At 32.0% G+C, this 17,143-nt stretch overlaps 1 protein-coding gene across 1 annotated transcript in view; it reads left to right on the top strand.

Annotated features, from left to right (window-relative positions):
- LOC114344301 (RING finger and SPRY domain-containing protein 1) overlaps positions 1-16,721 on the top strand; it is a 64,037-nt gene extending 47,316 nt beyond the window's left edge. Inside the window, exons 6-8 of the mRNA XM_028295144.2 lie at positions 2,731-2,945; positions 4,676-4,933; positions 6,694-16,721. Of these exons, the coding sequence (XP_028150945.1) occupies positions 2,731-2,945; positions 4,676-4,933; positions 6,694-6,787 (567 nt within the window). The 3' untranslated portion in view covers positions 6,788-16,721. The remainder of the gene's footprint in view (positions 1-2,730; positions 2,946-4,675; positions 4,934-6,693) is intronic.
- The last annotated feature ends 422 nt before the right edge of the window (positions 16,722-17,143 follow it).

Below are 17,143 nucleotides of genomic sequence, written 5' to 3'. Positions count from 1 at the left end.
TGTGTGCTTTATTTTCAGTCCTGCAACATTTTGAAAAAATGCATTTTTTTGGCGAAAGCTGGATTGCAAAATTTATTTTGCAAAATCTATTAAATCGATCTTAACGAAATTTACAGTATTGTTTTATTCTGTCATAAAGTTTTTCTGGGTGAAATATAAGGGTAGCAGAAAAGGGTATAATCAAAAAAACGAAGAAAAAAATCGAATTTTTCCTTAATTTTTTGACATTTTGAATATTTAAACAATGTTCCGGACCTTTTTAAGTGGGAGGATAACTCAATTATTATTACATGAGCTAATTCCAAGCAATTTCTGCAAAAACATATGAGTCACCTCTCAAAGTCCATCTCAAAACCTGGACTATCTAGAATGAGAATTTTATTTATTGTTGCCCTGAATAGTCTTATGGTGGATGTTATAAACCAGGTTTTTAAGTTATTTAGCCAGGATATTCGTCTTCTGCCGAGGTCTTCCTTACACTGAACTTTTCCTTGCAAAATCCAATAAGTTTTTGGAGTATTCTTATGTTTCATCCATCCATGAAATCTCGAATGCTTCCAGCCTGTTTATTTTTGCCTCGGTTAAGGTCTAAGACTCTACTCCGTAGAACACAGTGATACTCAACCTGCGGCCCGCGGGCCGCATGCGGCCCTCTATCGTTTTTTATGTGGCCCGAAGGCTAACTAAAGGGCCCTGTGATCAAATTATTTGTCAAATTTTACGTGTTTTTCAAATTATTTGATAGTATGCGTGTTTGAGGCGTGTTTGGGCGTGGGGTAGACAATTTAATGACTTTAATTTTAAATTATATTGAAATTTTATTGAAATTATATTGAAAAAGCAAGGTAATATTAACTTTTAATAATAAATTATTAAAGTTAATGAACAAATACTCATTTTAAAAATAGTCAATACCTATTTACTACATTGCAACGACCCGTACAAGAAAAATTCAGATCCGAATTAACAAAAAAAAATTATTAAAATTGTGACCTTGAAACAACACCCTGTATATTAAAATTTTCAAAATTCTTCTGCATATTTGAAAAGAGCATAAAAAACTAAGTTTAATTGCTCGCTTCAATTTTTTGCGCAGATAATTTAATGACATTAATTTTGAAATTATATCGAAATTTTTGTGTTGAAAGTTCGAGTTCTTAAAAATTTCGACATTATTTCAAAATTAAAGTTATTGAATTGTCTGCGCAAAAAATAGAAGCTCCATTAAAGCTCTTTTCAAATGTGCAAACGGGTTTTGAAAATTTCAATATACATGATGTTGTTTCAAGGTCACAATGGATTTATAATTTTGTTTAATCTGAACCTAGATTTTTCTTGTGATTAGTAGTTGGGTGGTTTGGGTTCTAAATGTGACATATGTGTACCAAATATCAAAAAAAATATACAAGGTGGTTATGAAGTTATGGGTCCAGAAAGAAATGGGCAAAATCGATAAAACACCCTGTAACTCGGTTATAAATTCGGTGGAGCAATAAATTTAGTATGTCTAGAACCGCCTCATTTACCTCTATTCACCATTCAAGTATTTCCGTTTCCCAATGAAACACCCTGTATACTACTTAATCTTGATTGCGGCCCGCAAGCTGTGGCAATAGCTACTATGTGGCCCAGGAAAGAAAAAGGTCGAGTATCGCTGGTATAACAGATGGAGAATATGTAGCAGCATAGCATTCTGAGTTTCAATTTCGTATGCAAATGTGTTTTGAGTCATTTGTAACATTCGATAACAATTTTTGATTTTATTTCTTCGGAATTTTTTCAATATTCATTTACTAGTGTACTCAGATATGAATATGTTGACAATGGTTCTACCAACTTCTCGTCGATGGTAAATTCTACTTCTCCAATTCTTGCTAATTATCATGACTTTGTTGTGTTTTAACTTCTAGGTCATATTTCTTCAGCTAATATCATAGGCGTAACCAGGGGGGGTTTTGGGGGTTATAACCCCCCCCCGGGGTACTTTGAGCTCTATACGCTTAACACCATACCCTTCAGGTAGTTGTAACCCCCCCCCCTTAGGATCATCCTGGTTACGCCTATGGCTAATTTCTTTATTAAAAGCTACAATTGTTGAACAGTTGCGGAAAAAATGACGGTGTGATTCATTTTTATTGGGTTTCTTGGAAAATTGCCTTTGGGTACATATTGAGTTTGGGAGGTGACAATATACAATACATCCTTGTCAAACACCTCGCAGAATTTTCGCTTCCTCTGTTTTCACGTTGGTGACTTCAGCAGAAGCTGATTGTTCTGAAGCTATTTTCTTGAGGCATTTTATGCAAGCCACAAAATGATATTGCCAATATTTATGAGTTGCCTTCCTGGGACGACTTTATTTGTCTTTAAAAAATCTGACTTAAATTTGATTGATTCCACTATGTTGCAGGACTTCCCTCATTCTATTGTGTTGAACTTTTTAAATGTCTTTTGATGGTCATTGAAACAGGCATATACATTAGTTTATATTTCTACATCTTTGGAATAGCACCTGTGTGCTGAATAAATGAATAAGGCATCTTTTGTTTCCAGACCTTTCATAAAACCAGACATAAAAAATAAAAGCAACATTTATGCATAAAAAGCAAACAAAAACATAAACATGGTAAACAATGTAAAAATTGAGGTTATGTTATCAGTTATCTTAGAACAGGTTTATCGCTCAATATCTTCATTGATGACTATTTCATACTCATTTATTTTATATAGGAAGGTTATGGTATCGGAGATGATCGATATTCATTAGCATACGACGGCTGCAGAAGGTTAATATGGTACAACGCAAAATCTGACCCGCAGAATTTACCAAGCTGGCAACCTGGAGATATATTGGGATGTCTTTTAGACTTAGATAACCAACAGATTATTTTTTCTGTCAATGGAATAGCGTTACCACCAAGTATGCATGTGTTCACAATGGCAAAGTAAGTATTTACCTTATTTACTTATTCGGAATGGAAACATACGAATTATTGTATTTATTGCATATATCTTGGTCACTATATTTAGAAATATGTATTCATTTGATGTTTACTTGCTTTTGAAAGCATACATGTTATACTGAATATATTAAGGATTTCCACATTTTTGACTGTATTCCTTCACTCAACCGTTCTCTCCAGCTTTTTCTGTTTTGCCAGTCCCCTTCCTGCAGATTTCTTTCCACTGCTTCGTACACTTCATTTCTGAAAGATCTTCGGGGTCTGCCTCTCTTCCTATCGACCTCCACTCTGTTATTCTGTTTATTCAACGTTTTTTGTCTGGTTTTCTGACATGTCCGTACCTGTTTAATCTCTTCTGTTCTATGTAGTCTATTATGTCTGAGTTCATTCCCATTCTTCTCTTAATATCCATGTTGTTTATGTAGAATTGTAAATATTTTATTTTAATTTTTAAGACTCCTGTATATAATTTTTCTTAATTATTATTATTACGAAAACGAAATAAGAGTCTCACGCAAACGAACACATGTGCGGATCGGCTTGGGGATTTGGAATTGAAGTTATCTAAGACGCAAGATAAACAAGTAGCCGCCTTGACTAATTTTAATAGTTTTCGTTTATTGGAAAAGGTCGGTACATACTTTGAACCAATTTTAATAGGTTGGTTCTCAGGGGAAAACGGAAAAGGGAGATTAGATGTAAGAAATTTTTATTTAGCGTAGGGGTGCGAGAGTCAGTCGATTTTAACATCAGAACCACGACAGACGTGTTATTGGGGATAAAACGTAAAAAGACGCTTTACGACGGGTATTATGACAAGCCAGTTATAATATTGAATAGACGCAATTATCTCCAAATTCATATCTTTTTGTAAGAACAAGAACACGTAAAATTTTGGTCGCAATTACATAAACACTTTTACATTTCGTCAACTTAATAGTATCTATAATTTAATTGTCTATTTTATTAATTAAAACTGTTAAGACTCATACGAACTTTTATTACGATTGTCTTTAAAGAATCCTACATTTGTTCTGTCTCTTCTTGTTACTCTGAAGCTTCTTCTTAGGAATTCCATATCTGTTGCTCTTAGTTTGTTTTGGTTTTCTTATTTATTATCCAGTATCCGCTTTGTCCATCTTTTAGCTGCCATTCGAGCCACGTGACCTGCCCAGTTCCATTTCAGTGATGCTATTCTTTCTACTGCATCAGTCACTCCTGATCTTCGTCACAGTTGGCGGTTTGGGATCTTGTCTCGCAGTGAAACGTCCAACATAGCATGCTCTATGGTCATTTGAGTCACACGGATCTTTTGCACTGTTCTCCTTGTCATGGTCAACGTTTCCGCTCCGTAAGTATAAGTTATCAAAAAATATAATATATCTTTACGTATTTCTTTTTACTACAGAGATATAATACTCTGTTCTTTTCCAATTACCTAATTTAATTGTTTGTTCTGTGTAGTTTTTCAGTACTTTGACTTCCGCGTGTCAAAATGTCACGTTTTATGTCAACTGTCACATAAATGTCACGTTTTATGTGACATTTGACATAAAACATGTGAGTTATATGAAATTTGTTATGTGGAGGTCTAGGGTCAAAGTGTGCCCAAGTGGTTTACCTTCTACTCTTCTTCCTTCTACTACTGAAAAATTTCTTGAATTAAGCTTAATTTAAGATAGCCGCACTTTAACTAATGCTACTTTTTTCAGGTCTGGATTTTTTGCCGCAGCTAGTTTCATGTCATTCCAGCAATGTCGATTTAACTTCGGTGCCGAACCTTTCGAGCATCCCCCGAACGTGGCCTATTCCACTTTTAACGAATGCGGATCTCTACGAGCCGAAGACAAAATCGTTTTACCTAGGCATATATTTCTTAATCAACTTAGGGAGCAGAATATAGGAGAAGATAGTTGCACTCTTTGCTACGATCAGAAGGCTTCGATCCGATTGCTTCCCTGCGAACACTCGTAAGTATTCATGCTAAAAGAAATGACAATTTTTTAATGGAAAACAATAGCAAACACATTTTTAACACTAAATTGATTTAAGTATGTACATAATTGGCTAACCTGGCTATAGTCCAAATAATGAAGCTTAAAATAGGACAAAACCTCGCAATTTTTACAGAATGGATCGATTTGCTTGAAAATTTGAGAATAAGTAGTGGATAGTCCAAGGATCAAAATCTATATGATGCCGAAAGGCGCTTTTACCATGGGGGTGGTTGCCACCCTATCTCGGGGGTGGAGAATTTTTATTATATTTTGACCGCAAACGTTGGTAAAAACATTCAGTCTAAGCAAAAAACGTTTGATATATTTTTTGATAAAATTAATAGTTTTCGATTTATTCGCTATCGAAAGTGTTAGTTTTATATCGAAAAAATCAATGTTTTTAATAAGATTTCTGCTAATAGCTCCAAAAGGTTTCGTTTTATCACAACTTTACTTAACAAAAACGTACCTTTTAAAAAAATAAACAAAACCGTTCTTTTTTAAATTTTCTTTAAGACCAATAGTAATCGAGCTATATTTTATTATATGTTAGCTCTTCTTCGTCTAATACTAAATATTGTAGTTTCAAAGTCAAAAGACGGGAAAACTATGCATTTTTCGATGATAACTTGTTTAAACTAATTTATAGTATTTAAAAATATCTATCTCCAGAAATAAAAAAGTCTCTAGCTCAAAAATTAAGTGACTTATAATGAAAAGAATCGCAGTCCCTATTTTTTCAGTGACATAGTGATCGGAAGCAACCACCTAATTACCACCCTAATTCAAATTAATCATTGACCTTATTTGGTCTTCTTTACTTATGTATTAATAATAGGTTCTAGAAGTTTGACCGGCTTAGAATGATTAGTTTAAAGAAAATGGAGAAAAAAGCGAATAACGAATTTTTGTAATTTGGAAAAAATGGCTTTCTCTTCAGAATAGAAAGATTGGCATCAGAGATACGAAAAAATGTTTAAATATGAAATTGTACCTTATTTAATTTTTAAGAACCTGGTTTGCAAAAATTTTTTTACGGCAAAAATTGAGTGAGCTATTGACAATTAAACTGGTAATAACATGCAAAAACCACCTTTATCAACCCTTTCAAAGGCACCTCTTTTTGCGACTGAGGATTTTAAAAAGATTTAATATTAATAGACTTATAAATCTTGTAAAAACCTACTAAATTCTTTTTCACCAAACTTTCTAAGATGAAAAGTAAAAAAGTTACGGTTAAATAATCAATATATTTTTTTGAAAAAAAAAAGGTGAAATCCAATTGGAAGCATAATAATGTAAGTTAGCGGTGTTTTTAGTCATTGACCTTATTCATTGTTATTTATTTATGTATTATTAATAGATTCTAGAAGTTTGACTGGTTTAGCATGAAACTGGAGTTAAAAGCTAATAACGATATTTGGTAGTTTGGAAAATGCCATTTTCTTCAGAATAGAAAGATTAGCATCAGAGTTTTGATTTTGTAAACAAATTTCTTTCCGCCAAGAAAAAATAATGTCAAATTCGTATCAGCGTTGCCAAAAACCCTTAAGAACGGAAGTAATTCCGAAGTGTATAAACAATATACGCTTTTAAATGTTCATGACCACGTTTTCGGCATTTGGAACCACAGTGCGATGGTGGAGGTCTCTGAAACTAAAGTATATCTCAAACTGTCTTTCTTTAAAAATGTATCAATTTGAATGAGTTCTAAGAATATTTTTTGTTTTTAGCGGTTTTTGTGCGTCCTGTGCCAAACAGCTAGTAGAATGTCCTATGTGCAGATCTCCGTTTCGCGAAATAGAAGAATATCCTCAGTCTTCATGACATACAAGATGTCGTTAATCCTCCAAAACAATAGCTTACAGGTCGAACGTATATGTTTCAAAATGGAAAAAAGAATTATTTATAAATGATACGTCTGTTATGAAATAACAATATTTGTACAAATGTGCTGCATCGTATGCAGAGAACGGGTTTGTATTTTAAAATACTTATTTATTTTAATATTTTTATTCCTTTAACTTTATTGTTATGTAGTCGTGGATACAAAATGTTTGTTAATATCGGTGAATGTACATTGTGGCGTTTTTGTCGATGTTCTTTTTATAAATATATCTTCATTAAATAACATAAATAACATAATAAAAAGTATAGACAACATAATTATATTAAAGATGTAAGATTAGCTAATTTTCTTGTTGGATAAGAAGTACGAAGTGGTACTAGGTTCCAGAGTTCTTCAATGGGTGTGATAAATATATTGAAGATATACAATAAGTCAATACGACCAGTTCATAACAGTCACTCATGTTCTAAATGTGAGAATCAGTGAGAGCAGCTAAAAGTGAGAGTTAAGTCTGTTGAATAAGGTGAATGTGACAAAAATTCCTACCTTAATTCACTGATTTTACTGATATTTTTTAGCTGTGTGGGAGAATCCTTTGTCTTGATGAAAAATATCTTCTTTTTTTATATTTTAAATATCTGTAATTTTTCTTAATGAAAATTTTTGCAGTAATAATCTTGTTCGTTGTTGTACCAGTTTGGAGATAATCTACGAATAAATTTTTTTGCTTCCTAAAAACTGATGCTGACACTTTCCTGACCAATTTGCAGCGGAGCCCAGTTCACAACACCTGAACCTCTTATTTTGGTTTAGCCGTATGTTGGCAGATCCAAGTTTCATCCATAGCGATTAAACGAGGCATACAATGCTTGTTATCCTTTCTTCTACTTTTTTAAGTGCTGTGTCCTAATCGGAGGTTGGATATCATCATCACTATCTTTACTCTATCTACCGCTGCTCTAAAGAGTTCTACAGAACTGCATTTAAACCAGTCCCTTAAATTCTTCAACCATGACACTCTTCTTCTTTCTATTCGCGGTGTGCAAGTACTTGGAAGGGAAACGAGAAACGACCGTGCGCGAGTCGCGGAGAATTTTGCAACTATCTTAAATAATTCATATTGTCAATTGAAATTGTCAAATTGATGTATATTTCATACCTTCTGTCATTGAAGCAGAAAAATTATATATTGCTCCACGATATTGATATGATATGCAATTATTATATAAAGGTAAATTTAATTAATTGTATTTTGCTTGCAGTACTGCATTTTAATAACTAATTTTATTTACTACATACAATTGTTCACGTTTGCATAGCATAACCTGCATCTTATTTTTTCTTCTTATTATTTTTTTGGACTATGGCCTTGACAATTATCCAGCAACCAGGACTAATATAATTGGCCAATATAATTAAAAGTGCGAATAAAAGTACAGAGCGTAGAAATAGAGGTCGCTTTGCCGAACTTGCACGGTCCCAATACTCCTTCATCCTCTTATCTGTCCCTGTATTATCAGTCTTAGCATTTCGTATCGCTTTCCCCTCATTACGCATCCCGTAACTTTATGATTTATATGGTGTTGATTATTTCGTTTTCTTTGCCCCTTTCTCGCAGTATACTTCTGTGTTCGTTTTCTTCTGTGTCCATGCTAAGCATTATTCTATAACACCACATTTCAAATGTCTGCACTTATTTATGTATTCTTGGTTCAATCTCCAACTTTCAAGTACCTATTGCAGTATCGAAAACACGTAGCATCTCTCCAAATTTTGCTGAAAAAGTGGAAGTCAAACTTTTTTTTTTAATACACTGTGCATACAGGGTGATTGATTAGTGGGGTAATAGTGGCTCAATAGATCCGCTATAGTAATAGATAGCAATAAAAGTTAATAACAAAAATTTTAGCCACCTTTGAGTTTCACATTACAAAATTAGTTAGAATGTTACAGGGTGTTCGATAACACAGTGGCAGACCAAACTTATGTTTTTTTAAATGGAACATCCTATATTTTATTTTATATTCGAAATACTGTTAACTTCTCCATCACAAAAATATAAAGGTTTGTTATGTTATACAGGGTATTTACAAAGTTATAACCAATTATATATAAAAATCGTAACAAATTCAACTCCCTGTATAAATAAAAATAAGCAAAACAGCAATGGTTTATTAATGCCATATTTTTTACGTATTGTCAAAATTTTCAAGAATGATTAATATTTCTAATTTTCTTTATATCAAATACAGGGTGAGTCAAAACGCAAGTACATTATTTTCTCACTATTTTTAAATAGAACACCCTGTATTTTATATCACTATTGAAAAGTACCATGACCGTACTTTAATTTTTAGATAACATTCCCTATGTCTAAATTTTTTAGTTTTCGAGATATTTTCATTTTTCAATGGACCAGTAGCGTGGCCACCCAAATCACCAGAATTTAATAAACTGGATGATTTTTTTGGGGTTAGGTTAATAATGAAGTTTATAAAATACCTCCAACAACAAGGGATGAGATGAAAAATAGAATACAAAGTGTATTTCGATGTGTTAATTTACAAATGCTTCGTAGAGTAGTTCATTCAATGATCGTTTTTAGGCGTGCATAAATGTGTTAGGAGGTAATTTTGAACACCTTATGTAATTAATATTAAAAGTATTTTATTAAAAGTAACTTCTAATTTTTTCAAACATGTTTTTTTTGCAAAATGTATTACTGATAAATTATGTTTCGTTCTTTATTTGTTACATTGTTACATTTACATACAAAAGTAGTGTTTAATTGTCTTCACAAAATGTTGTATTTTGTGTTTGTGTGTTTTTTGTAAAATTTATTACTAATTTTCTTTCTTTATTTATTACATTTACATAAAAAAGTCGTTTTTAATTGTTTCAAGAATGTTGCATGTTGTGCTTTGTTCTTTTTGTAAAATGTATTACTAATAAATTATTTTTATTTCTTTATTTGCTACATTGTTACATTGATTACCGGATTGATAATCAGTAATCGTTAATTGTCAATTCAGTCATGGCTTACTTAAAATTTGGATAAATTTAGACACCTAAAATAATTTGCTCTGAAAAATGAAAATATCTCGAAAACTAATAAATTTGGACATAGGGAATGTTATATAAAAATTAAAGTACGGTAATGTTACTTTTCTATAATGATATAAAATACAGATATATAAAATACAAATACATTCCATTTAACATTACTGAGAAAATAATGTACTTGCGTTTTGACTCACCCTGTATTTGATATAAAGAAAATTAGCAATGTCAATAATTCTTGAAAATTTTGACAATGAATAAAAAAATATGGCATTAATAAACCATTGCTGTTGTGCTTATTTTTATTTATACAGGGAGTTGAACTTGTTACGATTTTCATACAAAGTTGGTTATAACTTTGTAAATACCCTGTATAACATAACAAACCTTTATATTTTTGTGATGGAGAAGTTAACAGGACTTCGAATATATAATAAAATATAGGGTGTTCCATTAAAAAAAAAAAAGTTTGGTCTGCCACTGTGTTATCGAACAACCTGTAACATTCTAACTACTTTTGTAATGTGAAGCTCAATGTTAGCTACAATTTTTGTTATTTCCTTTTATTGCTATCTATTACTATAGCGGATCTATTGAGCTTTACACTAATCAATCACCCTGTACAGCTTTGTGAAGCCCACAACTGCAGCCAAAATATTGCTAGCACTGCCTAATGAATTCTTAATCATCGGCAATCAGTCCTTTGCATCCACTGCTGGATATAGGCCTCCCCTATTTCCGTTCACTGTCTTCTGTTCTTGGCGCTTTGAATCCAGTTTGTTGTCATTCCTTTTATATCGGCCATCCATCGCGTGGGTGGTCTATCTCTACTTCTGTTATCGGCTCTTGGTCTCCGCTCGAGCAAGCTCTTTGTCCATCTCCCATCTGTCAGACGGGCGACATGACCGGCCCAGTTCCATTTAAGTTTAGCCACCTGACATACAACATCTGTGACTCCTGTTCTCAATCGTAGTTCTTCGTTTGTGGCATGGTCCCGTAATGGCACACCAATCACCGACCTTTCCATCTTACGTTGAGCAATTCTTAGCTTCTTAGCAGATGCGGTTGTTAATGTTACGAGTTTCAGCACCATAGGTCATAACCGGTGGTGGAATTCCTTAATACTGTCCCCAAAACACTATCCTTTATTTTGCAATGTATAATGAGTTTCCAAGGCAAAATCCGAGGGAAGCGAAATGTGGGAAGACGAAGAACATCCTGGCTTAAGAACTTACGGGAATGGTTCGAATGTAGTAGTGCAGAGCTATTTAGAGCGGCAGTCAACAGGGTCCGCATTGCCATGATGATTTCCAACCTTCGATAGAAGATGGAACTTAAAGAAGAAGAATGAGTTTCATGTACTTTTCAGACGTCCAAAATGTGGATTGTCTTTAAGACTTGTATGACCAGATTTAAATTAAACAAGATACTTTTTCACTGTTCCAATTAAATAAAAAGGGTCCTCGTACACTCTTAACAATATTTTATCCAAAATATTTCTACAGGAAAACCCATTGCTGAGAGCTGTCAATTTCTGCTCCATCGACGTTTTCAACATTGAGTAACAAAAGATTTTATATTGTTGATTAGCATTGAGTAATCACAACTATTACAGTCTTTGGCTGGCGAACAACGATGAGTAGAGACCTGAGAAGGAACCCAACAGAAGATGAGAGTAAAATTTTGAGTACTTCATGTAGAAATTCATATACACACCAATTTTCCATGTTTTTGAGTCTTTGATAGGGTAAAATTTTTTATTATACGTTATCCAATGACGTTATCATTGGTTGCGTTAATGATTTCTGTATTAGTGACGGTTTTTAAGACACCTGGATCTGAACTATTATCATCATGATATAATATGATGCTAGATAATAACACTCTTTGTTGACAAACGTCAAGAGCAAGTAACGCCACCTATCGAAAGTTAAAGTAATGTCAAACTACTCTAGGTATTGTCCGCACCGGATTTGAATTTAACGGTTAGTATAAGAGTAAATATAAGAGTATTGGTTTGCCGTCAGAATTCCGCATTATCTTTCTATTTTATTAATATTACTTTATTCTTGTATAGTTAAATTTTACATTCATTTTATTAAAAATTTCAAAAATTACTTTCAACAACAAACAACAATTAAAGAAAAGATTGTACAATTTGAGGTTTAATATCAAATATTTGAAAAAAAATCTATATTTTTGTAAGTGTTGATTTAATCATTGGCCTTACACTACAAATTGGAGAATTATAGTACATCCCAAACCCCTTTTTTTCGCGCGTCATTAATTTTGACGTCATATAGGATTTTAAGAATGTCGCAAATCATTACATGACATTTTAGTTAAATCTGACAGTTGTCAGAATATTTATATTTATATAAACATCAATATTTATACAAAAATTTGCTAGAATATTAATATTTAATAAAATCAAAAGGAAAAAATTCTTTTCATTGGCTGTATACCATAATAAAAAATTACTAAGGAAGTAAAACTTCTCTTGTAGGTAGATGGTATATAAATTTATTAAAATTTTTCTAAAAAGATCCAAGTTGGATTAAAGTGGGTACATCACTAGTACAAAACAAACGTTTTCGGACTAATCAGTCCATCATCAGGTTGAAACTTCAGATCCAAAGTAGTTGGAACTAGCTACATAGGTAGATCGAATGACCTTACCATTATAAAAATTAAGCCATTTAGGCTACAACAATGTCGACAATAAGTCGATGTTAAAAGAATACATAGTCTAATTGTATGTAGTCTAATAGTAATGATCTATTACTCACGGGTAAAGTAATGGGTGCTATTATCTATTAAAAAATGCGAATAATGAGCATGTTATTAAACGGTCGTAGAAAAAATAGTTTAATGTAAAACTTAATAAATATAATATCAAATTTGCCCGAAATATCAAAAATGCCCGAATATACCAATGACATAAAATATTTATGTTAACGTCGTTGACAAATTTTTAACCTAGAAATTACAATTGTCATTTTACCATATGATCGGTTATGTTTGTGTCAAATAATCTTTACTAGCCTGACAAAGTTCTAACCTAGAAATTACAATTGTCATTTTACCATATGATCGAATATGTTTGTGTCAAATTATCATTACTCGCCTCATTGATTAGTTATTTATTTAGAGTATTGTAGTCGCCAACCAATTATACATCTATAAGTAGAAATCCGTTTTAATATGCAAATACCCGTCAAGGAATACATACTTTTCTAAGTTCAATGTATAATAATCACAGACGTGCGTTTTTCTGTCACTTCCAACTGTAATGTGTTAGAGAGAATTAGATAATCTGTGACGCACTGGAAAAAGGGTTTGGGACGGGCTATACCCTACTTGCTCTAACTGGAATTGACCCTCGTATTCTGTGGTCCTATACATCTAAGTTTAGTAATAGCATTTAGTGTTTGTGTTCTGTCTTACTGTGATATTGAGTTATAGAAAATAAGTAGTTTCTTTATACGTTGTGTATTTTTAGAAAAAATTTGCATTTAGAATTTTTAGTCAATGTTTTATTAGGAAATGTTTTATTAGAATTTTTTATTCGGTTTTCTCTCAATTTTCGTCAATGTAAAATTTAAATTGCATTGGTCATGAAGTTAAATTTTCATTATTTACAGTGAATTGTTTCTGTATCAGTTCAATAATTTTAGAATTATTTTAATATTTTGACTTGTATACATCATATTTTCAAAAACATTTATACAAGGAATTTGGTAATCAAAAACAATCACAAAGGCTCGATGATTGTTGTGTCTTTTTCAGCAGTACGTGAGTTGAATTTATTCACTGCAACGCTCGAGCTGAACCGCGTCGTGCAAGCTGCTTGCGAGTGACTTGCAAGCCGTGTGGACCGAAAGCATGCCAGATTCTGCTACGTCGCCACGTGCACGCGGCTTGAAAACAAGTCATGAGGTTTGGCAGTCTGTGCTGGGCAATCAGTGAGTACACGTTGACCGCGTGATGGATTTCAACGTAGATACAGAGCTGTTTATTTCTGGCGTGTATTGACCCCGAGAAACCGCTAAAATGTGTGTCCAGGCAACCGAATAACGTTTCCAAAACGTTGAAAAGACGTCATAATTATCACCAAACCACGTCAGTTTATTACGTTTTTTCGACGTCGAAAGTCACGTGAATATGTCCCACCATAACAGACGTCATCTTTATCACGTTTTAGATACGTGATATCAAAAACGTAGTTTTTATGTCGTTTTTTTAGATTATTTTTAATTTTATGGTTTTAAAAATACACAATAATAATTATTCGTATGGGCATTGTTGATATTGCAATTTTTCATTTAACTGTTTTAAATTTAGCTTATAGGCTAAAAGTAAAACCAAGAAACACTTTATAAAATGCATAGAATTACAATCAAATTAAAATACCCTCAATTCAAAATTATAGAATTTTCACTTTTTATATAGGTAGGTATACTTACTGTGTCAAAACTGAAACAACATATAAACTAATAAATAATTTATTAACAAATTATCCAGCATAATCGTGAACAACACATAATAATAAGTTCATTAACAGAAAATAAACGCCAAAACACCAAGTCATATTTTGCCACACAAAGCACGTAAACAATAAATCAAGTTTGGAGCAATGTCAAATGTCAATATATAACATAATCATTAACTCTTTAAACTCCTCCCATTTTTGTGACTGGGGCTGTCTGAAATGAAAACGTGTTTTTAAAGGTATTTTAACGTCATTAATCTTACGTATTTAAAATCACCTACAAAAGACGTTTATACGACGTAATGTGTGTATATATTCAACCAAAACTGACGTTTCCTCGACGTTATTGACTTCACTTGGTTGCCTGGGGTTGACAGGAAACTTGGCTTGAAAACAGGCAGCGTGCACGTAGCTTAAAAAGACTCAAATGTTCATGGAGCCTTACATTAAACATCTGGTTAAAACGTTGGATCTGCGCAAATGCAAACTGATACATAAACAAATCTATTAAATATCTGCATTTTTAGTCTCGATTTAAATAAAACTTTAATGTATTTAGTATTAATGTTATTTAAATCATAGTATTCCAGTACTGGTTGCGTAGTTGAGGAGCTTCCTAAGAACGTAAAGTTATCTAGGATGTTAACACGTTGGCTGCCATAATGTGGGAAAAAAATGGCTCCTTACTGCCACCAGCCTCCCGTTTCTAAGCTAACGAGACAACTACGTTGTGTCACACGGCTGTTATTGAAAATCAACATGAGACACAAGATACGTATCTCATGGCAGCAAACGTGTTAAAGTTTGTTTAGCAGTAAATGGTTGACTTCAATTAGTGCGGTCGTAAATATTATTAAATTTATCTGACTTCCATTGTTAAGACCGGTCCGGAGCGATAAACAAACGAGGTAGACAGAGTTGGTCTTTTGACAATTAACACTGACTATAGACGGTACTCCTATGATAAAGCAAAGGATCCACAAAATTTACAATAATTACGACAACAAAAACAAAAAACGGATGTAAAATATATTGCTTTGCCTTATATACCCGAAATTAATGTTTTCAAATGAGTTTTAAAATAAATTAAATCTATTTTAATTGCTAAGATTATAGAAAAACAAACATTCAAACATATTTAAATTTTACCTGAAACCGGGCCTTTTATACTATTATCGGAATGATTAAATAATGAAACTATAACAATATAATCGAATGAAGTTTATTTATAAATCTACATGAACTTATATACAATAACAAAAACTACAGTTAAACAATAACAATGCTTAATTCTAATGTCTGATTAGTGATTAAAATAAGTAAGAGTGAACACTATATTTTAGATTTTAAAAGTTAGCTGCATAATAATTGCAAACTGACAATGAAGTCTAATTTAGTAATGTTTTGATTAACGTAATATTCATTTAGCCTATTTTCAATAAAATCAACTTTTCTTTTTGCCGTTTTATCAAGTTTTTTTCGAATATGTGCAGTAATTTTCACATATACTTCTGCTTGAAAATTTAACAAAATGTCTGTAAATTTAAATATGTCATAATGTGATTTATACAAACATTCGTTAAATTTCGAGTGAAATGATTCACATACGTTTGTAGTAAATATAAGAGATGACGAATTTAAAGCCCAAATGTAAAGTGGAAATGTTGAATCTTCCGTTAAATAATTTGGAATTTCCGGTCATTAACACTTAATCCCCAACTTTCTCGGCGATGGGGCAGCAGGTACTTGGGATTAATGGGCCCAGGTAATTCGTGGGGCAGTTAGATAACGCCGATTTGAAGTTAACCATTTACTACTAAACAAACTTTAAGAACATGTTTAAGATCTTTAGTTATAAACTTGAACCGACACTTTGATTAATACTACAACTTTTCAGTTGTTCCAAGTCTTGACTTGCCATTTAAAGACTTTACAGCGACTTAAATGTCCTAAATATGTATATCTTTATTGTTAATTTCATATGTGAGATATTCACGAAAGTTGATATGTTATATTATATTATAAAGTTGAAAAAAAGTAGAAAAATAAGAATTTTAAAGCCTAAAATTTGGCCAAACTCGTTCTTTTTTTGCTGATGACTTCTTTTAATTAATTTTTTAATCAAACTTTTATAGATAAAATGTGACAAAAACGCTACAGTATAAAATCACCCTAAAAATAAATCGAATATGTACATAATACTGATTATGGTGTATGGCTTGTATATTTTAAGTATGCGAATGAATGGATGACGGTAAAAAAATATAGCCTCAGATGTATATTTTCTTCATATCAAGTTAAAAAATTGTTTTTTCTTTAAATACTATTATAGATATAAATATATTTTAATGTTATGACTACTTTTTGTTTTATTTGTTCATTCCCACAAATAATAGTTAACCGTTAAAACAAATATTTAAGAGCGCAGACGCAAAATTTTGGGCCAATGCTTTTTAAATGCATTCTTTTTTTTCAAAAATGAAAAACTAATAAATATTGTTGAAAAATTTGAAAAAAGTCCCTGAAAACTTCTATAATGTTTATTTTAATAAGTTACAGGGGTTAAAAAGAAGAGAAAATGTGTCATTTTTAATTTTAAATATCTCATTCAAAAGAAACTTTTTGTTTATTCTAAGGGACTTTCTGCCCTAGGTAATAATGCAATCTTTCATTTTGCGTTTAAATGTTTCAAAAATATTTATTAGTTTTTTCAGGATTCGAAAAAAATTAATGCATTTAAAATACTTTGGCCCGAAATTTTGCGCGTACGCTCTTAAGTAAT

The sequence above is a fragment of the Diabrotica virgifera genome, chromosome 7 (genome assembly GCF_917563875.1).
Source record: "Diabrotica virgifera virgifera chromosome 7, PGI_DIABVI_V3a".
Taxonomy (NCBI): Eukaryota; Metazoa; Arthropoda; class Insecta; order Coleoptera; family Chrysomelidae; genus Diabrotica; species Diabrotica virgifera.
The sequence above is the reverse complement of the archived record's forward strand: the minus strand, read 5'-3'. Positions and strand labels throughout refer to the sequence as shown.